At 32.4% G+C, this 23,554-nt stretch overlaps 4 protein-coding genes across 4 annotated transcripts; 3 read left to right on the forward strand and 1 right to left on the reverse strand.

Annotated features, from left to right (window-relative positions):
- Positions 1 to 1,808: 1,808 nt before the first annotated feature.
- Positions 1,809 to 8,821, forward strand: LOC133333409 (ethanolaminephosphotransferase 1). Its single transcript, XM_061541727.1, has 9 exons — positions 1,809 to 1,868; positions 5,590 to 5,658; positions 5,722 to 5,905; positions 5,964 to 6,220; positions 6,289 to 6,446; positions 6,958 to 7,138; positions 7,203 to 7,412; positions 7,473 to 7,514; positions 8,765 to 8,821. The coding sequence occupies exons 1-9, from the start codon at positions 1,812 to 1,814 to the stop codon at positions 8,819 to 8,821; spliced, it is 1,215 nt and encodes a 404-aa protein (XP_061397711.1). The 5' UTR covers positions 1,809 to 1,811.
- Positions 8,822 to 10,641: 1,820 nt separating this feature from the next.
- LOC133333410 (uncharacterized) lies at positions 10,642 to 11,889 on the reverse strand. Its single transcript, XM_061541728.1, has 3 exons — positions 11,435 to 11,889; positions 10,956 to 11,135; positions 10,642 to 10,894 (listed from the first exon to the last, which is right to left on the reverse strand). Exons 1-3 carry the CDS (start codon positions 11,887 to 11,889, stop codon positions 10,642 to 10,644), a joined length of 888 nt encoding a protein of 295 aa, XP_061397712.1.
- Positions 11,890 to 13,083: 1,194 nt separating this feature from the next.
- Positions 13,084 to 14,101, forward strand: LOC133333411 (uncharacterized). Its single transcript, XM_061541729.1, has 4 exons — positions 13,084 to 13,302; positions 13,359 to 13,519; positions 13,649 to 13,819; positions 13,885 to 14,101. Exons 1-4 carry the CDS (start codon positions 13,102 to 13,104, stop codon positions 14,099 to 14,101), a joined length of 750 nt encoding a protein of 249 aa, XP_061397713.1. The 5' UTR covers positions 13,084 to 13,101.
- A 6,130-nt stretch (positions 14,102 to 20,231) lies between these two features.
- LOC133333396 (uncharacterized) lies at positions 20,232 to 21,361 on the forward strand. Its single transcript, XM_061541714.1, has 4 exons — positions 20,232 to 20,478; positions 20,551 to 20,777; positions 20,849 to 21,019; positions 21,083 to 21,361. Exons 1-4 carry the CDS (start codon positions 20,278 to 20,280, stop codon positions 21,297 to 21,299), a joined length of 816 nt encoding a protein of 271 aa, XP_061397698.1. The 5' UTR covers positions 20,232 to 20,277; the 3' UTR covers positions 21,300 to 21,361.
- Positions 21,362 to 23,554: the final 2,193 nt, after the last annotated feature.

The raw sequence follows: 23,554 nt of genomic DNA on the forward strand, positions 1-23,554 counted from the left end.
GGACATGGTATTTTGAAATGGAATTTATAAAAATATCAGCGGTTGATTCGAAAAAATCCGTTGAAAGAGTTGTTGCCCATTAACCTGGGAAAATACAGAAATAAGGTTGTATTAAAGCCGACCAACACAAAATTGGTTGTATCAGCCTATTTTTATTCGATATGGATTTAAAAAATTCAAATTTCATTGAACTTATACCCAGTGCCCGTATTTTTTACAATCCTTATGAATGTATATACAAATACGTATGTGTACATGTGTACGTATGTTTTCCAGAAGATTATTGATGCATAACGCCGCAAAACATCAGTTCTTCTGTAATCAACAAAACTTCGTATACCATTGGTGTCATTAAAAAGTGCCTCACGTTTATGTAAAAAAAAAATAGACCTTGTTATTAAAACCCACTTGAATGAAAGAAAAGGAGTTTAGTTGTACGTCACTCGAAATCCTACGATTCGAATTTTACACCACTTAATAAGCGTATTAGAGCAAAATTTATACTTTCGTTTATACATTGGAATACGTTCATAACTAATACCGGTTATAACGAACTTTTCTTGTAGCGAACACATTTTCTGGTCGAATTTGTATATAAGGAATGTTTTTTTTTCGGTCCCAATTTTCAATTTTCTTATATTTAAATTTGGTTATAATGAACTTGATATAAATATGCATCAAATTTAACGACGACAAGTCTCACAAAAGTTAATTATTCTGTTAGGGCTGGCAAATTTTTCGAAAAAAAATATAAGCTTTTATAAAATTTTTTCATGACTTCTCACATGTAATGTAATTAAGAACCTTTATTAAATACATTTATATGTTTAAATTTTAATATAAATGAATGTATTTTTCCTGCTAAGCCTTTGTTTTGTCTTACCTTGGATATAACGAACTCCCTCTATAACGAACTAATTTGCCGCTTTACCATATTTTGCATTACAAATTTAAGATATTAAGGAAAATTTGTTCCAAGATGTCAATCGACAGTATATATTTATTTTTCTATGCAAATTTGTATTTTCAGTCTCCCATGTCTGTCACAAAGTTTAGGTGTAGTCTCGTTTTTAATTCTCTCTGTAGCTTAACGTATAGAATAACATAACCAGGTACTTACCTACATTTGTATGACATATTCATTGAAGTACACGATGTTATGCTACAAATAAAAATAACTAAAGAATTTTAAAGGAAGTAGGAATAGCTGTTCGCACTCTCCACGTTTGTACGATTGTGCACAGTGGAAGATTTTGTATATTGGTCCAGGCAAATATGGAGACCGCAAAATAAATATGAAATATAATTATTTTATGAAAATGGATTTAACTATCATGGATAATCTATATAGTAGCAAGTTTTTGACTCTTGCGTATGTGGAACGTTGGATATGCCTCAAAAGAGAAGTCTCTCTGCAACACATTTTGTATTAAAAATCGTTCACTGTGCCGCGTTTGTATTTCCATAATCAGTTCCCCACTAATTCGGAATCTTGCGATAGCCATGAAACAATTTTCAACTGATTAAAGTCAAATGCGGTTGATAACGCCTATTCTGTCGCTTTTTTGCGTGTACAATGACGAGTATTTGGAATGCCATACATATTTTGCGACAGTCGGTCGATAGTCTGCCGCGCGAACAGATGTAATAAAAACGTGAAAAAAATAAAATTTAATTTCTCTAATTAAACAGCAAGTGAAAAGCAACAAAAATAAAAGAACCACCTACAATAGACTGTTTTTGAGCCTCTAAAATCCAAATTATTTCCCCAGAGAAGAGCAGAGAAGAAAGACATCATAAAAAGTGACAACATGTTGGGCGTCAAATATTTAACAGAAGCCCATTTGAAGGGCTTCGAAAAATACAAGGTAAGAACAGTGAAATGCCCAAAAGAGAGCAGTAATTAAATTAATACTGACGACACCGGCAAACATGGCCTGGACGCACAATAGACTGGAAAAAAATCAATTTTGCCGCAACATTTGCAGGCATATACATTGTTTTTACAAAATGGCATCGGATATTTACTTGTCAAAAAATTATATTTTTTTGCAATAATTATTACTGAGAGTCAATGAGTCCACTTGGATTCAAAGAATAAATTAATTGTTGACCTTAGATTACAATTTAATTGTTTTGAATATGTTACAGTTAATCGTTGCCTACAACTTTAATGCACCCCTCGACACGTTGCGGGTAATTGGAATAATTTATTTATTCCATTAACTTTTTTTAATGTCTTTACATCGTTACAGAAATATGCTGGAATCTCTCCTGTGTACAAAAAGTTACCGATAAGGTTTTACATATATTATAAATTTACCCTCTATAATATACCGAATACACATATTTTATAGAAGTCACTTCCACGGTATATTAATTTGCCATTCCTCCCCACAGCGAACCCCCGCACTGCATGGTAATTTCCCAAGATAGTCTTCAAACCGGATCAACATTATTAAGATGGCACAACAACAAGGCAGTGGCATATTTTGTGATTTATTTATTTAATATGATTTTTGTCGGTCAATTGTTGTTTTATAGCACCACCTTTCTGGGTTCGTCCATCCGTTCGCATTCCCCCTCTCATGAGGAGTCTTTCTTATCTCTTTCGTTTTTTTCAATTACTGTTACTGAGATTTTGTTTTGCTCGCTGCCGAGTGATCTTTCAGTTTCATTCTCCGTCTGTCTAATTCTGTTGATATTCCAAATGTGGGGGGCATTGACCAAGGAAACGATGATTCGCTCGCTCGCTGTCACACTCGGCACTGTCCAACTTTCTCAATGGAATTGTAAATAGTTTTCTTATATTGAAAATAAAACATCGTTTTTATTCAATCGGCTCCAGCAATTAAAATATCAGAGGTTTGTGCGTACCGAAGGCGATAAGAGGGCCATGTCAGGCTGCTGTGCTTATCATCTTCATGAAAGGGTGCCAGCTTAAATGTATGATTTGCGGTGTTAAGCGAGGTTAAGACTATGACATTAAATGGTTTCTTTTCGTGGAGAAGAGTTCTTTGTGATCTTAATCTCAATATTCACGTGCCAAATTAGGCAAATTTCTTCTTTCAAGATATGTTTTATGAGTGATTGCTAGAGAAAATGTACGCTCCAGAAAAATCAGATTATGCCCCTGTAAAGAGGTTATAATTTTATTACAGTAAAATGGTATTGTCGTACACACATGCTGTTAATAAATTATAATTTGTACATTAGGAATCATATATGTAATACAAATAAGTTAATTACAACAAAGGGGAACACCTTTAGAAATTATAATTGTTTAGATTTCTCTGAAATATATCAAAGCATAGACAGGGAAGTAAATAACTTGAGAACTGCAAAAATCAAAATCTCAGGGAAAGTGGACATACAGTATGCCAAGAATCAGTTTATACATTGAATAAATAACATCTTTTTTCAATTTAATAAATAATGAATATATTATTTTTTATTGTTTATTATTTTTTGATTTGTTTGTAATTGTATACATATGTACAGAGATAAATTGCAAAAGAAATAGCAACTTCAGTTTTAAATAAAAATATAACAACAAATAATTTATTTTAACATTTTCAAATAACTCTTTTCAAATGATGTAAATCTTTAGTTTAATAATGTTATTGAACATACAGTTTCATAAAATTAATATGTTGTATGGCCGTCTTTGGCATCTACCACACATTGTAGACGTTTTTCATCGAGTAGACCAACTTGCAAGACATAATTGGTCGGGATGTTGTGCCACTAACCCAATATTGCTGTTATTAATGCTTTTAGCCACTTTTAAATAAATTTTCGATAGGGTTAATATCGGGACTTTGTGCTGGCGTATCCAAAACTTTGCCACAGTCATAAAGAAGCCACATCCGCAATACATGTGATTTATGCTTATGATCATTATCCTGATAAAATTTAAAATGTGGCTTGTTCTCCCACGTTTAATAATTAATTATCCATGTGTAAACTGATTCTTGACATACTGTAAATATCTTATTTTTAGAATAATAATAAATATTTATGTACATATGCATACATACAAAATAACATTTTGAATACTTCTTATAAATAAATTATTGTAGAACTAAAAATGGCACAATTCCAACCTAAAGTGAAGGGTTTCCATTTCGTGGTTTCAAAAGTATGGGACAGGCAGAGGATGGAGGATTTCGGCATATGTCTTGCAATATAGTTTTAGTGCAAGAGTAATTTCTTTGTCCAATTCGGATGATATTACAAAATTAATTTTCTGCAAAACTTACATGAACTGGACCGATGGGTCTCATTTTCGGACTAGATTTGGAGTTGGTATAAATATGACGATGCACAGAGTGTACAGAGTTAAGGACAAATCGGACTTAATATTGATTACATAAATATTGGACATTTTGACATTTTGTGAGGGAGGTACCACAAGTAGTGGACCGATAAAACCCATATTCTGACTTGATCTAGAGTACTTAAACTATTACTATGTGTAAATGAAATTGGATGTTCCGTTCTCTTCAAATGAGATTTAAAAGTTTTCAAAATATCGACCATTTTCGAGGGGGAGATACTTGGAGAAGTGGATCGAAATATTAGCCTGCGGGAAGTTTGATTCAAATCGGTCTGTCCGTTCGCATGAATTCACAGGTATTTGTAAATCGAGTCCAAATTTTCTGAAACGGTATTAAAATGTGATATATCGGTCCACTTTTTAGGGTAGCTTCCATATAAGGGTAACCTTCAATATTCGGTATATTGGTGATTTTTGGCAAGTACGACTGTAATTTGGTAATATGAGTTTCTATAAGGTAGCAAATCTACCTACCAAAAATCAACTTGTTACGATAGCCACATTATTCGGTATTTTGGGTATTTGTTACCAGTCGTAACACCGCCCAATAGCTAAAAATAGACCATAAAACTGTTTTAAACCGGAAACGGCCAGAATTGGCCAACAGGAGATGTGTCGTGTTCCACCAGGACCTGTCACCAAGCGATTATTATCTTTCTTGCATTATGGGAGGCATTATGAAGTTACCTTTATAATGGCAATAAATCATACAACAAAACGGTGCATATTTGGCCCAAATCGGACATTCCGAAGCATGTTAAATAAAGTCCTACAGTTCATATACAAATAATGGATTTCTTTTTTCCCCAACCTAATGGTCATCCGACGATTAGTCAATACTATTTTTGACGATGGCCCTTTATTTCAATCATTATTCGCATTCACATTACACATAATATTTATAAGTAGTTTTTGTTGTTTAATTTTGAACTTAACGTATTACTCTAATCTTGTCTAACTGTTTCATTGTCTATAGCTTATCGGTCAATCGGTGTCCACATTATGTGTGTACATTGACCCGATAAACTATAAACACTAGTATTCAAGAAGTTTGATCGAAATTTTAGTGGTAATTTTGAAATTCAGTATATTAACATATTAACTGAAATCTGTAATGGTGACTATTTGTTATTCTTCCTAGTGTTAATTACACAGTATTAACACTTGTGCTAGTGTTAACACTGTTCATTTGAGACTTTACAATTTTCTATATAAACTGTAAAAATAACCGGAGGCTTTCTTTCTTTTAGTACAACAGTATTGACAAGGGATACCTGAGCGTTTATGTTATGCATCCGTTTTGGAATAAATGTGTAGAGGTAGGTGACAATGAAGAATACCAGCCTATGTTCAAATGTTTCAACTATCCAAAATCAATTTAGTTTCTTCCCATGTGGTTAGCTCCGAATATTTTAACATTTGTAGGCTTTCTAATGACTGTGGTCAATTTTCTGCTACTCTCCTATTACGATTGGGACTTTACGGCAGCAAATCCCGCAGAAAATACAGTACCCCGATGGGTGTGGTCTGTGGCGGCATTAAATATATTAATCTATTACAATTTAGGTAAGTGGATAGTGAGTAAACTTGTGGAATGAATTACAGAGTAATGATTTCTTTGTAGATGGCATGGATGGTAAACAGGCAAGACGCACCGGTACAAGTGGACCTCTGGGTGAATTATTTGACCATGGTTTGGATTCCTACTCAGCTGTATTGATACCAATCTATATGTTTTCTTTGTTCGGTTCGGATGATTTGCCACCGATACGTATGTTTTTTGTAATATGGAATGTGTTCTTGAACTTCTACTTAACCCATGTCGAGAAATACAATACGGGTGTAATGTTTTTACCATGGGGTTATGATTTTACAATGTGGGTAAGTATAAATGATCGGAGAATTTGGAAATCATTATATGTATTACAAATTAATTTATTTTCTCTAAGGGTGTAAGTATAACTCTGTTTTTGACCACAATAATTGGACCAGGCATTTGGCGTACCCGAACCATATTTAATCTGTCCATGGCTAATGTTTTTGAAATCATTTTAATTGGATCCGGTATTGTGACGAGTCATCCAATCATTATTAAAAATATTTATATGTAAGTAATAAAATATATCGATATGTTTGAATTGGGGAAATGTGTTTAGAAATAAGTCCGTCAAACGAAATTAAAAAATAATAATGTGTACAAAACTCCCACAAAGACATGTGAAGATCGAATCGTCCGTTTTCGAGCCACAGTGGGAACCGCTTTCAAAAATGGCATTTCACACAAAAACATGGGCCAATGTAAAATCTATAGTTTTAAATTCCACCTCATTCACGATTTAAAATATCCACGATATCCAAAGGGATTGCAAATTAACATAAACTATTTTAATAACTTTTTTATTTTGCACACAAGTCGTTAAAGAGAAGTAACCAGGTTTACATATGTTTTTATTTTCCTCCATGTTTGGCTCTGGTATAAATTAAGTGTTCTGGAGTCTGAAATATTCGAGTTAAATAAAGTACGCAGATTGAAGATTTCACACAAATTTATATTAATTTTGCAGATATTCCTTAAAGTGCTATTGAATCGCATTAATTTTCTTTTTTTTTTTTTGCAGGTCGTATAAAAATAAGACTGGCAAAATGAGACCATTTATGGAAGCAGTGCGTCCAATGTTCCCATTCTTATGGCTATTTGTCATCACCACAATTTGGGCCTTCTACTCGCGCAATAATGTTCTAGATCTGGAACCTCGAATTATGTTCATTTTATTTGGAACATTGTTCTCGAATATTGCGGTGTGTATAAAAGATTCCCATATTAATCAAATTTTGACTAACTTAACCAACCCCTTATTTACAGTGTCGTTTAATAGTAGCCCAAATGTCGGATACGCGTTGTGATGGTTTCAACATCCTCATGTGGCCCTTGGTAGCCACTGTAGTTGTCAGTTGTTTTCCGTGGTATAAACAGGTAATGGGCAGCGAAATTGAAGCCAATGTCGAAAGATGGATTGTACAGGGTCTAACAATATTTGTGACAATAGCCCATTTACACTATGGACATGGATTGGTATGCTGAGATTTTAACTGTGATGAATTGTTCCCAACTAATCGGGTTCTTATTTTTCAGGTTCGAGAAATGTGTAATCATTTCAAAATACGCTGCTTTAAAGTAAGAGATCGTTCCACAGTTCAAAAGGGATCAAAGCATGCCGAATAAAACATTCATGGACCGCCCAAATCATTTATGGGGTTATTTGAAAAACTAACATCCATTGGGGCCCAGCGAAATAAAAAGTGTGATTGTATTAACCATGGATATGCCGGGTATCCTCGTGTTATTTGTGTTGTCCAAAAAAGATGTTGGCAAATTGTGATTGTCTTACAATGTTGTTTATTAGTAATATGTTTGTGTGTGTGTAAGCAGAATGTGATCAACAATTGTATTGATATATTTATCAAATGTATTGTAGGATAAGATTATTATAGGTGCGCATGTATGCAACGTTGTGCATGTTTGTTGGGAACATATGTACATACGAGTACGTTGTAGTGAAACTATAATTTTATTTTTCATTAACTGCAAATGTTTTTGTATTATGCTGGTGAGAATTATTATCAAATTTTGATTTTTTTCAAGACTGCGTGTCCATCAGGCATATGTAAGTAAAGTATTTGGGCAATGTCGCTCATGAAATTCCACAAAATATGTAATTTCAATAATTTCACTATACCATGACATTTGCATCATCCATATTTGGGAAAATTACATATATATATATATATATATATATATATTTAATAATAACATGATATCCAATTTTAAATATATATATATATATATATATAGGAAGACCACCAATATCTCTTTTCAAGACCAAGTGTTATATTAATTTTACTGTGTATATATTGGGTTTAAGTGTAAAAATGAAGTACAAAAATATCATTAAATAATTATTTGATATGTATTTAATTTGTCTGTTATTTTTAATGATCTTGTCTGTTTAAATGCGTCGTCTCTTAGAAGATGTTTTTATAGATTATGTTTGAGTCTTTTAGTATTTCAATATTATGAGGAATATCGTCAACTAGGGACATTTTCATAGACTGAACAAAAAAGTCTGTAATCATTTTTAGCAGAAACGAATAGCTTGCCGTACAATTTCAAATTTTGTTTATTGTTCTGTATGATTGTAATAGAATTTCAGATAATAATAGTTGAATTTAGGATTTATTGAAAATTCTTTAATATTTGCCTCAGAAATTTAAGTTGCCATTGATAATGGTATATTATTTTATAATAATGGATAGAATATTCCGTTAATACTAATATGGGTTTAACAATTTGCATGAATGCATATTATCTATGTATATAATCAATTTTTTTATTAATCATATTTTTATAAATGCATATGAAAATAGATTACAAAACCGGCAACCACTGATGAGGAAATGCAGCCAACAGCTGAAATTGTCTAACCGGAACCAGCTAATCAGCGTTAAATACCCGAAAATCACAAACAAGAATGAAGTTAACAAAACTCTAAAATTTAAAAAATAATAATACTCTTAGTTTTAAAACAAATTCAAGTATATGTTTTATTTATATAAATATATACATATATGACTCTTATTTATATACGTACACAATAAAGTTGTAATAATTATATATTTTATAAAATCGTTTACGATTGTTTTGCATCACAGCGTAGGATGAAAACCCTTTCCTTTGAATGAAATCCGAATTTCGTAAAAAGATTCTTAGATATTTGATTGGAGTCGTTTATCATAGTACGAATTGCATGACCTTCTTGGGCAACACGTTTAGAAAACTCCTTGATGAGCACCGATGCCAGACCCTGTCTCCGGTATTCTTCTCGAACATGTAATGTACCCAAAAAACCACAAGGACACCTAATAAATCAAAATAAAAATATTACCGATTTTATACGATTCGAAAAGTGTTTTAAGACAAACCTGGTACACCAAGCAACTAGCTCGTTGCTATCTTTGCGATATACTCCTAGGCTTATATTGTACCTAATTAAAGATCTGAAAAAGTCTAAAGATCCTTCTTGGCGCGAATACCATATATCGTTAATAATGGCAGCATCGGACACCTTTAAGGGTTGTACTAGAAATTCATCGGGACACCTTTTAATAAAAATACATAAAGTTAAAAATAAAACACATACACAAAACATACATATACGTTCATTTTTATAAATTAAATATGAATATGTTTTTAATGACAGTGGAAACCAGATAATTAATAGACCAACATTCTCATTATGTTTCTACTTTTTTTTATATATCGGACCTTCTGGACGATTTATTCAGATCGACCGCCCAACATCAATAATAATGAGGCATAAATATTGGTCAATAACACAGACAAGATCACAATACGATGTTATGCTTATATGACAATAAAGATATATTTGAATGTATCACTTAGAACAACTGTCACATTCACAATAATAAACAATTGCAAAATTTTATATGTGTGTTTCCAGATTTCATTCAGCTCCAGGAACGTATTCGTTTTGATTTAATTGAAGACCGTCTAATACAATGAGCGACAATAACCTGAATTTTAATTACGCGTAATCAATTTTGTCGTTTGTTGCCATAGTAAGTAAAATACTTACATAATACTGGAGTCTATGACATGGTTTGGGTCTTGTTCATATATTTGCAGAGTAACAATTCGGTACTTTAATCCCAATTCTTGAAAGGTTCTTTCCACTATGCCAATGAGAGATGCTGGTAGAGCAGTTATTTTGAAATCACGGTCCCAATTGATTGCGCGAAGTGCCGTTGATATCTCCTTCTCATCGTACGTCACACAATTCAAATAGAACTGATATATATCCTTTGAAGGACAAGGGCAAATTAGCGATTATGGTGATAATCGGTAATATTTTCACCTACCTCGATTATAAAGAAACCGCTATTCTGCCAACAATTGGCAACTACATGAACTTTTACAAAATCCAGTTGTGGATTTAATTCAAACCATCGAATGTAATTGGTCAGCGTGTAGTAGCCATGACAAGTTTGCGAAGATGACTTTTCATACAGGTCCCGAAGTAATTTTATATCTTTCACATTTTGTAAAATTTCTAAATGTTTCATTTTTTATTTTGAGTTTAAAATGCGTAATACTAATGACACAGATTTAAACAAAGCACAGATTACAACTGAATGTTATTATTTCTCGCCGTACACACTGAAGCAAAATATTATTCAAATACTCAAAGAGATACGAGTAGTCAAGTAAATGTTCTCTTTGCCACTTATTCTCCATCTGGCCAGGTGAAATTCTCCATAGTAGGGAAAGTGCGTAGCCAATAACAGCGATCAGTGACGGTAAAGCCCAGCTTTTCGAACATACCTCTTGATGGTTTATTATCTTCGTTAACCAGGGCCATTACATCTTCACCTTGTTCACCTAAACTGCGCGCAATGGCACGGGTGACAACACTTCCGAGTCCCAGACGTTTGTACTCATTTTTTACTTGTAGTGCTCCTAGAAAGCCTCCCTGTAAGCTATATAGAAATTTTTAATTTATAAAATGTATTCTTAACAAGGTGTCTCTCTCTCTCTTACCGCAAACACCATGCCACCAATTCATCTGTCCCTTTAACATAAACGCCCATGTTTACGTTCCAATCAATGAGTCGTTTTATCAGAAACAATGAGCCCTGATGGCGATTAGGCCATAGAGTATTTATTATTTCAGCATCGACAGCAGAGGATAGGCGTTGAACATAGTAACCTTCTGGGCAACTATTAACAAAAAAATAATCTTCATTTTAATATTACAAAGTTAGAAATGTTTAGGTATTTCAATTATTTTCCATCAAAGCAAAGGGGGAGGGCCTGTCCATCATAAATTTAGTTTAGGTGAAGATGTATGTATTTTATCATTGTATGCATTACTTGAAATTTTAGGTAATGGTAACAAATTCTGATATTTTCATAATACATGTGTTTCAAATTATTTGATCGACATCATTGATTACAATTCATTTGTCAGTTATTGTTTTTCCAGTTAGCTTTATTAATTTTAAAATCTGTACTCTTACCATATTTGCAGGTTCTTAGCCTCATGATGCGGCATATAGTACATGAGTGTCAAGCTATCGTATTCACACTGTAAACCTTTATTTTTCACAACACTCAGAACCGAGAGCCTATGACACTCACGAAAAGAGCTTACTTTCAGTCCAACCGACCAATCTAATTGTTCTAAAGCTCTATAGAGATTCTCACAGCTGGTCGTATTAAGAGAACCAATAAAAACCTGATATCGGTCCACAATAACATATACCCCTTCCGCATTCTCGCTCTCTTCTTTCACAGTGTATATTTTTAAGTTTTTTATGTTGTCATTCGATCTCTTCCACTTGTAGAAATTATCCAAACAATAGTAGCCGACACAGTGTTGGGGCCAATCATTCAAATACAGGTCTCTTATTTTGCGAATATTTTCAACATCGTGAATTTCTATTAGTTTCTTATCATTTGTTGTGTCCGACATGCTCGTTTGTATTTATTATGAATTGAATTGAATAAAATGTGGAGTGGTTTGATGAGAGCGGATCAAAAAAGATGTTCCTTTAGCGACAAGATATCGAAAACTAACTAAAACAATTTGTATTACATGAATACTTTGTAATCCATATTTTTATATATTCTCAAAGTATTTTACAGAGTTGCCAAGAGTTCTTTTCGTATTTTCATAAATTGTCATTAGAGATACATATTCGAATTTGTTGGTGAGAAAATTTAATAAAACAATAAAAAATAAAACCAAGATCAACCCTATTTTCAGTATTTTTTAGTATATAACAGCAAAAAATCAAATATCGCCTTACCACTTCATTTTTTATTAAATACCCTCCATTCGAAAAATTACTGTACTGTGGTCAGAAAACTTAAAAAATCGGCCTTTTTTATTCGTACTACTTACTCACTCTAATAACAAATTTTAGCTTGACTGTTTGTTTATATATCTATAATAAAAATATGATCAGCGTTGCCAGTATTGAATACGTATTCTTAAAAAAAGTAGGATGGAACGTGAAAGTTTATGGGATCCCCCACAATGATTTGAAATTTGACTAGATATATTTGAAAAGCATTATAAACATATGAGTAGTTTATTTTGAAAGTGGTTTAAGTCAATTTTTTATACAATTTATTTATTTCAGGGGTTGCCTTTGATTTGTTTCAATAATATTGTTAAGTGGTATTAGTTTAGTTTGAAGCTTTGTGCCCTTCAACATGTTAGAAAATAATTCGTTATATAATAAACGACAAATATATACAAAAAGTGGGATGGAATGTGGGATAATAATTTTGAAATTTGACTACAATTATTTGAAAACTAGAAATATTAAAAAAAGGAAAATCAAAGTAAATCAGATTTATAACTGTAATAAATTTTGCTTATATCTTTCATCTATTACAAATTATATAACATTTTATTTTTCACGCTATTTCTACAGATTTTTGGTCGAAATTTATTCAGTATTTTGGTAGAAGATACGAAAAAAAACTATTGGCAATTCTGCACATGTTTACACTTCGCCACATGTATACAATAAAACAACAACAAACATTGCTGATTAAGCAGTCTCTCTTCGCAATTAATTTTTGCTTTTATGTAGAGTTTTAGTATTCTTCTAGACTTTGTAAAGTGTGGAGCTCCAACAAGTGTCTGTCGGTTTGTTTTCAATAAAGAGAAAATATGAATAAATTAATTGAGATACCACCAGAGAAATGGCCCCAGCTACGTGATTTATATGTGGAGCATAAAGATAAATCGTGCTGCTATAATACCCTACAGTCCTTTATTGAATGGATCAATCAAGAACCGTCCTTAGCCCTCAAGATTTATGCGCTCAACAGCGAATGGCAAACCGATGGCACATATGCGGCCCATTTAAGCGTAAGCATGAAAACGACAACTTGGTACGTTTATTAAACTATTTATGTTTACTTCAGGCGTTTAATCAAGTGTTCTGTAACACGCTGAATGAAGATTTATCTGATTTGATTACGATTTTGAACTGCTTTGATAACGACAATATGATAGCTGGCTTTCAACATCGGGTGTTGCCAGCTGTTGATAAACATTTTCTAGATTCGGGTCTGACCAAGGAACAGTTTGCAAATAATTGCACAATTTGGTACCATATTTCCAGAGAAGAGGCTCTAAATTTTGATATTCAGTATGAACAATTTAATACAATTATGCCAGCCTCGTAAAAATATAATATGTTCTATTTGTGCAGATTACCAGATAACATAACCATCAGAGATTTGAATGAAAGCAACGCGGAACAGGTAAATAGTGTCTGGCCTCATAGAAGCGAAAATTCAGTGGAGTTTGTCAAAATGCTGATACGATTGCATAAAAGCGTTGGCGTTTTTGAGGATGATAAATTGGTGGCTTGGGTTTTGAGGTAAGTAGTAATAAAACAACCCGATTCAGTAGATACTAGCTTCATAACGTTGTTCTCTTCAATAGATTGCCTTTGGGAGCCCTTGGTCTTTTACAAGTTGAAAGTTCTCACAAACGCAAAGGATTTGGTTCGCTGGTCGTCAAATTAATGTCGAAATACTTGGCAGAGAAAAATATTGAAATAACAGCACCCGTGGTCGATGTAAATGTTGCTTCACGTTCCATGTTCAAGAAATTGGGATTCAAAGAAATCGACAAAGTTTATTGGCAATTTAAAATTTAAATCCATCTATCCACCTATGTAGAAAATTATTTAAAAAATAAATGAGTGACATGTAAACATATGTTTGTAACGGGTTGCCTTTATTGATTTATATTTATTTTTACAACAACAATTTATGTTATTAATGTTTATACACAAATTATTTTATGGCTAAATTTTTGGTCATATTTGTTTTGTGTTCTATTCTAATTGAGAGTCAATTATACTCTTTGGTTTGCTATAATTATAGTTTCACTCAATTTTCTTATAAAACACTCATCTTATGTTTTACAATAACAAATCAATATTAAGTTATTTGTGATTTCTATTTGTCTCATTCCCGTTAACTCGGCCTCGTTACATTGTAACATTCTTTCAATAATGATGTTATATTGATTTTTTGACACATTTACATAAATACCCGCTAGATATACAGGACCATAAAAGCTAATATATTTGAAATAATATTATGATTGTCTGCGTACTTGATATTTTTAACAATTGTTACTAATTGTTGCCTTTTTACATAAAACGTCAGTAAAAGAGAGTGATTTGAGAGAGAATTGAGAACTTACTGAGTAATTATTACTGGAAAAGTACCCAGACATACCAATTATTATTTATATTTAATATTGAATAGCTCATTTTCAAATCGTTCTCATTTACTGGACTTTTAATTTATCAAATAATATTGAGTAACAATTTGTACAAATTATTACTGGATGTTCGATAACTTAAAAGTGCGGACAATGAGAGTAAGTTGAGGGATAAATTTTGACAGTTGTGTACTGAGAATTATTACTGGTAAATTTACTCAGTAAGGATTTTCATGTTTTTGTTTTCTTGTCAATTGTAAATATGTATTTAACTTTCGAACAATAATCTGAATATTTTAATTAATTTCGGGGTATTAAACAATATCCTGGGCATGAAGTACATAACATATAATAAAAAAATTCGTATTTTGTATCAATCCTCAAATTGTGACGCATACATTTGTTTCAAATTGGCTTCAAATATAGAAGAATACTTTACCTTCCAGTAAAATTTGTCAATCCGCAGTAGCACAAACGTAAAAAGAGATTTTCTTATTCTTATTAGTTATTAATTAACATTCGGCAAAGAAAATACCAATTTAAAACATAAAACGTTATTTTCAAAAATGTCGATGGAAAAAGAGTTATAGGAAAAGTTTATAAAATGTATAGATTTGAGGTAGCAACCATAATACGTTATTTTCCCAATTTATACCACATAATGATTAACTGACACTAAATGTAAAGAAATGAAAAAATTTGATGCAATTGAGCTCTACAACCACTTTGGATCAAAGGCCGGAGAGGGCAAAATTGGCCATTTCAAAAAAAGGAAGTTGCTGATAACATTAATCATTTTTTATATGAACTTTATTGTCCCTTACGAAGAAACCAATTGTTTTCGATGGTTATTTTGAGTGAATGGTTGGCTCTACACAAAAAGAACGTTTAAAGAATTTAGTTACATTCGATGTATAATTTGTTGTATAAGTATCTAACGGCTGTTCCATTTTTATGGAATGCAAAAGTGTAATCGTAAATAGATTCACAGTTGTAATCAATATAATAAAATTTTAATTATAAATATAATATTTAAACCAACATTTCAGTTTTTCTAACATAAAAACTTCTAACGGGTTTTATCCCACTTTTGGATAATTTAAAATTCAAAAATTGTCTTCTTATATTTCGTCAGATGTTCAATATTTATGCTCCCGCAGTCAGCTGTGAGTGTGTAGCATTGTAGCCATTTTCACACAATTACTAAAGTCGTGTCCGTATCGTACGTCACGTTAACGTAAACTATGCATCCTTGTTTCCATAACAAACACCAAAACACAGCATCGTAGATATACACAATTTTCACGTATTGTTGTGCCGCCTATACGTTGCGCTGCAAAATGCCGAAACAGTGAAGTTTTTCACACAGCCCAACATTGACACACTCAGTGAATGGATGTCGTGCCGTTTGACAGTTGCGTATAAATGATACGGATTCATTTATCGCTCATACGTTCCACCCCATTTATTACACGGCCAGCTCACCGAATAAGGGTTACTTTTATGGGTGTAAATAAATGTACGTGGAAAGTACAAATTCTGTTTTCCATCCCTTATTTTACAGCGGTCGATATTAGCGCCTGTGAGGTTTCTTTGCCATCAGATTGATTTTTCATTGTCAATTTGCCGTTCGTCCCGCAGCAGACAAGTGTTTGTTTCAAAAATAAAAAAGTATTGGATTTGTTAATGTTTATTTGTGAAAATTAAATTCGGTAATGGTGATTGCTATTGGAATTTCATTTGTTTAATAGATACAGGTGGGTGAGTGTGAAAGAGTTAATTTACAAATGGAAAATATGTAAAGAAAAATTTGTGAACGTGTTGAAAAGAAAGCATGATTTTGGAGCAGAGAGCATAACATGTGGTTTAACTGTATTTTTGAATGTCAAGTGCAAAACTGCAAAACACCCCCCAATGGTGGCACCCATTTGCTAGCAATGGCATCTCTTCCATAGACTATTTTGCAAAAGTTTTCTACAATTATATTTTATTTAAATTGTGAATAAATTAACAATATCGTTGGCATTTTTCCGATTTTCAAATCGCACAGCTCTAAATAACAACCTGGTAAGGTTTATATAGAAGTTAAGTGTACATGAGGAATGTGTTTTAGATGTTGAATTTTTGTAGTGGTTCATCCAATTTGAAATGAGCTGGAACTCAAGCCTATTTTGTGTGGAATATTATATAATAAGTTGGACAAATTGTTTTCCTATTGAACATATTGCACATGTTGAAGTCCGGTAAAGACACACATTCTTAAACGTGCACACCCGCATAATGTTAATTACATTCTAACAGCTTACGCGCAAAGATATACGCCATGCAGTGGACACACTTTAGACAATTTTAATCTTTGTTTTGGGTAATTATACTTTGTTGTCCTTCCTAGTGTAAATTATGTTAATTTAAAAGAAAAATATTTTTTTATATTCGTTCCCTCTTATGCACCCAAAAAATATTATTCCAGGGCTTTTCATGTAGCAGGCATAAGATAGTCATTTAACTACATTCGTAAAACAGGAACTACATGCGTAAAACATGAATGAAAGGTTTCACTTTGGGATTAGGTTATGTTTTAATTTATGTCCAGTACAGTTATACATAAGATACAAAATCAAATAGAATAATGAAAAATTAATGAATTAAATAATTTCATTAGAGCACTCACATTGCGTTAATTCATATTTAATTTCAAAAAGATCACTTTAAATTTTTTTAAATCGAATTTTTGGTATTTTTTCTTAAATTACCTAATATTTTTAAAATGTTGTGCGATTTTTCATACTAAAATCAACCAATATTTCTTATATGCCTATTTTTACTAAACATAGCAAATTTGACTAATAACAGAAAATAGAGATTTTTTAAAGAAAACCATGACAATATTTAAATGAGCTACTTATTATGGAAAAGCCTCATAGAAACCTTTTATAATTAAAACTTTATTTTCATAACCACAGCCTTATGACTGAAATGTTTGCCTTGTTGAAAAATACCTATCTGGGTTGCTGGTCCGCACGAAAACTCTCGACAGGATTTACCGATTTAATCCAAACATTTCTTCCGAACCTAACATGATGTACGGATGTAGAGAAAATCATGTCTATTCAATCCGAATATAGAAATCCAACAAATGGTCAAAATTTAGTTGTAAAATAAATAATAAAACAAAATAGATTATCCGTGTTGATCACAACTTTAGACAAACTATATTTTGTTGCGCTATCTCCTCCACAAACGGTCAACATTTTGAAAATGTTTAAATATCTTTCAAACCATCTTTCGGTCCGAAATTCGAAATATGTATACCACATCTAGATCAAATTCGGCGATGTAGCCAAGAGTTTACAATTTAAACCTATATTGATTTCTAAATTGGGGCCTATGGATCCACTCCCTCTGTTATACTAATTGTCAACATATCGCCCCGTTTGCCTTAATACGAATAACAACGAGAGCCAAACACATTTCTAATAAAAAGTTGCAGCTCAATATTTTTTTTAAATTTTTCCTAAATGTGAAGTAAATTGAAAATTGTTGAATGAATAGAATGAAGAATGTAGGACTTGCGCTGTTTGTGGGAAAATACAAATGTACAATTAGGTGCAAAAGAAAATCCCTGAAATCTTCACGTTGTCATACCTGTGCATAGTTATCAAATATTTGTCCATCCTTGATGGTAATTAATGAATTTCTCCTTAATCGACCTCAGCTGACTTTTCTAATCAATTCAATTTGGTTTTGTGTTAATGTATTTTTATTTGGAGGTGTACTATTTACATTTGTGTAGTATTTTAACATATATTTTGACAATGTCATTAAATGTTGTATTACTTGCAATTAACTATTGGAAAAGGTGGTTTCGATAAGAACAATTTGTGTGACGTTCGAAAGATAAATACACCTAATCGAAAATGTAGTTATATTATAAATATTAAGGAAAATCAACGACATTATGATTTATTTCTAAATGGTTTAGGTTTTCATCCATAAGGTTCGGCCACTGCTAATTTGTTCAAAATAGAAAATATTGAATATTAATACATTGGTGAATTCAACAGAAAGGGTTTAGAACATTTTATATTTGACCTATTATTTTATAGTTCAAGTTTTTTTTTTTAAATATCATTTATTGAAAATATTCGATTCGAGGACAATCGGACTTTGAACACTATGAAATTACATATGTAGAAATCATTTTATTAGTTTTATATTTTATGACGTACCTGAAAGTTATTTTTGGTTAATTTGGTCGTCACTTCAAATCCGATATGACGAAACCGGCAACATTTCGTCTATAAAATATTCCACTGGGAATATGTATATGCCGTGTGGCTATAATTATATACACAAATGACGCACAACAGAAAACAACACATTTATTGTTGTCAAGAAGGTGTGTCAACAACTTATTCTAAACAATATATGAAAATGCTTGGGCTTTTGTAGATTTCAAAAAATTTTATATATATATCCGTTATTTTAGATTTTACACTCGAAAAAAATGGCGTGTGACAACGCAGAATTGTTGAGCAATTTACAGCAACATGTACTGTCGTGCAAATATATTTGTTGTAGTAAAGGTAGCAGTCGATGAGTTGTTTATTTTGAAAGTGGATTAATTCCATTTTAGGTTTTGATATCATGGTTTTCTAGAAAAGTTTACAAAAAATATTACGTTATATTCTCTACCATATTTAAGGACACAAAGCCAAAAAAGAAAAATATTATTTAACAATATTCTCAAAACAAATCCAACCCAAAACCACATATATCTTAATATAAGAAAATGGGCTTAAACCACTTTCACAATAAATGACTCATATGTAAGTGTATGTAAGTAAGTTAAGTTTGAGCGGATTAATTTTAGCATAATAGGTTTATCCATGCAAGGACTTTAGTATTTGTACCATCAAAAATAAATAGATTTTGGAATCAGTACAGTGGTGCTATTCTATTACTGCTTAACGACAGGATTGCCGACGATTGTCGGTAACTTCAAATTTTAATTTTTTGTCATTTCGTTGATTAACAAAAATATTCGGTAAGTTAATGACCAACCTAAAGTAGTCGTTAAGCCCTACCGACAGATATGAAAAAATTATTATAAATTTTAGTCTTAATATGAAAAATATTTGTTCTAATTTTACCGATATTTGTCGGTACCATTGAAAGGAGTTACAAAATTTCACTACAGAGTTCATAAAGTCCCAATTTGCTTTCCATACAATTTTTACCCTGGTATTAAAATGCCTCTCAAATAATCGGATATATTTTTTTGAGTGTATATACATGTATATGTTGTCCCATAGTTCTGCACATTGTAGACAGTCAGCTGCTGTTGATATCATTAAAATCTTTACCGGGCGTTAGAAATCCCTAGAGAGTAAAATTCAAACATAATTCGGAAATACGAATTTATATGTATTTGTTGTAGATCCGAACGAGAGAACTTAAAAATATGAACAGACATCAAAAGGAAAATTAAATACCGTACCAATACAAGACGCATGTGTGTTATTTTGTCCAGTATTGTTTTAGATTTTGCAAGGAGAGGAGCTCTGGGCAATTGGTGGTGATCCAACGACAAGGGCAGTAATGGATAAATTAATTGAAATTCCCCCAGAGAAATGGCCACAGCTGCGCGATTTATATGTGGATCACAAACATCGCGCATCATGTTACAGCACTCTACAATCATTTATCCATTGGATCACCCAAGAACCAGATTTGCCGCTGAAGATCTATTCCCTCAATGACGAATGGGAAACCAACGGAACATATGTGGCCCACTTAAGTGTAAGTATATCGTAATAACAACTGTACCGAACAACATATTAATTTACTGCAATTTACTATTTTATGTAATAGGCCTACAAGCAACTATTTTGTAATACCCTGAAGGAGGATTTAGCTGACCTGATCGAGATTCTAAACTGTTTTGATAAAGATAATATTGTAGCCGGATTCGAAGAACGCCTCATTCCAGCTGTCGATAAGCATTTCCTCGACTCGGGTTTAAGTCGAGAACAATTTGAAAAATATTGCACCATTTGGTACCACATTCCTAAAGAAGAAGCCTTAAAGTTTGACATTAAGTAAGTCACGGGTGGCGGCGAGCGAACGAGCGGGTTTTTGGTGATGTTAATTGTTTACATTGTCTTTATAGGCTACCTGAGAACATAACTACCAAAGATTTAGATGAAAGCCATGCGGAGCAAGTGAACAATGTTTGGCCCCATAAATGTGAGGGATCATTGGATTTTGTTAAAATGCTAATAAGGCTGCATAAAAGCGTAGGCATTTTCGAGGGCGACAACTTGGTGGCCTGGTGTCTAAGGTATGTGTGAATCGGGTTTCCGCCAATTATAATGTCATATTGATGAACATTCCTCTTCTTCAGACGGCCATTGGGATCACTTGGCCTCCTGCAGGTTGAGAACACCCACCAACGCAAAGGCTTTGGTTCGTTGGCTGTGCGATTGATAGCGAAATCCTTGGCCGAGAGCGATTTGGAAGTAACAGCAACTGTGGTCGAGGGAAATGTTGCTTCCAGTGCCATGTTTGAAAAACTGGGTTTCAAACAAATCGACAAAATCTATTGGCAATACAAGATCTAAAAGTACTAACAGGAATAAAAGAAACTCATGTGATAAAAAGTAGCGAAATTGACAACCTATATACTCAACAAACATATACTCGTATATCAATATTTATGTTAACCCCAACTATCTATCTATCACTCCTGTACAGTGTTGACAACCATGTATGTATATTTGTAAGTTTCAATTGAAACGGAAGTGGGAGTTTTCTTTTATCAAAATCAACTTGTTTCGATCTTATTGACGTAGAATAGAATAGTATAGAATCTATTTATTAAATATACATTAGGCAAATTAGACCTAGACTTTAATTATGTTAACGAGTGAAACAATAGACAAATATATAAATAAATTTTAGTATTAATTAACACGAGCACGTCGGTGTAATTCGTGTATGTATGTAAATTATATCTTGAAGCAATATGTAGTGTTCATACAAAGAGTGTGGAATAAAGTTCCCGACAGTTTGAATGTACTTGCACGTATACTCAGACTTGTTCTATATACAACTGATTTTGTTCAATGTTTTATTTGTTTGTTTTTTTTTTCAATTTTCATCCTAGGGATAACAACATGAAGCCACTACTACTTTATATATAATATATTATGACATTTTACTGTCTCCATCCCACAAAATGTTTTATTCCCATGGCTTCTGCTGAAATACAAAAGTCCAAAACATAAAATATCTGCTAGCCAGATATTTATAGAATATTTTTCAGCCATTATCAATTTGAAGGCCAAATTTTCCATTCAATTTTCGTGTCAACATAAGTTAGTGCCAATTTCTTAAAAGAAACAACAAAGCTGGCGATAGCTGTGAGTAAATAAACCCGTGTACATCACGAGACGCTCGTGTGAGAAATATCTCATTTTATGTTTCGGCCAACAACAAAAGTGTATAGTTTTTTTATTACGTTATTTGTTATGTGGAAAATTCTGACGGCGATTAAGGGCATGTGAACTATTTCATTTTAAAATGAAGCTAATAATTTTATTTTAACTTTGGCTACTAAAATAAATTGGATTTAATTTAATTTTGTAAGAAAGACAAATTTCTAACGAACAATCGAGCAATCGCTTCTTCGATGGTAATACAATAAAGGTTTATCAATGTAATAGTAATTCGAAGACTAGAATTTCCGCAAACTTCGATCATTTCTCCGATTTTATTGACATTTTCGACGACCGGCCTAACTGTGCGAGGTGCATCTTTAACATCAAAAATTCCTGAACGGAATCTACGAAACCAAAATTGTACATAATTGGCTGTTGCAATATTGGAACCATAAACACCATTCACAATTTTAACCGCTTGGCTTGGTTTTTGCGACAATTGAATGCACCAAACAAAACCTGCAAAATATTTTTTTACTGTGAAAATTCACCCTTCCAACGAGCATAAATCTGAAATTCTTTGATAGCTACTTTACGAGAAATATATCAGTACATCCATCTGCCGAAAGAAATGATTGCTTTTGTTGAATCATTTGCACCTATAATTCAAAAACATCAATAAATTTACAGAGTTAAATTGAAATTCTCGATAATTAAAAAATTCGTTTGAATAATCGCTAGAGATGGGCAGTGGGTAAATACCCCATAAATTGCGAAAATACTCATTAGTGGATATTTACTATATTATATCTCTAATACAACATCTTTAGCCCTTTTTCCGGGTTTCTGATATTAAATCGTTTCAAAGTGAATTGTCAACTATTTCATACCTCATATTTGGGTAAATACGGGGATCTACGCCAACAAATGCATATATTTGCATGGATATCTTGTACACATTGATAACTCTCTGTGGCAATATATAACCAATTTGACTGTAAGGTGTGGATAATAGCTATATCCAAAATCAGAAGATGTGTTGGTATGACAAATATGTGAGCGAGTGGTTTGGTACTCGGGTACTCCCTAGTACCGTGTTTAAATAAAACTATTTTGAAATGAGTTGATATCTGAAACCCGGAAATAGAGTGTAAGATGTTGTATTAGCGTATTTACCAAACCCTTGGGTATTTACCCGGTAAATACCATCTCTAATAATCGCCAGCATATTGCATTTTTGTAGAAATGATTTACGTATGATTGCGGCAACATGGGGTTTTCCGGAATAAATCTGGAAAACCACCCAGTGTTGTGAAAATTATAGAAAAAGTAATTATTTGCTACTAGCAAAGTACCCGCTACTTCGTATGCGGAAAGGGAATAAAAAAATATTTCATATGGAAATGGTGAATACCGTATAATTAGTTGTACTATAG

The sequence above is a fragment of the Musca vetustissima genome, unplaced genomic scaffold (assembly GCF_032173495.1).
Source record: "Musca vetustissima isolate MV318-11 ecotype Yass unplaced genomic scaffold, APGP_CSIRO_Mvet_v1 utg4915, whole genome shotgun sequence".
Lineage (NCBI taxonomy): Eukaryota > Metazoa > Arthropoda > Insecta > Diptera > Muscidae > Musca > Musca vetustissima.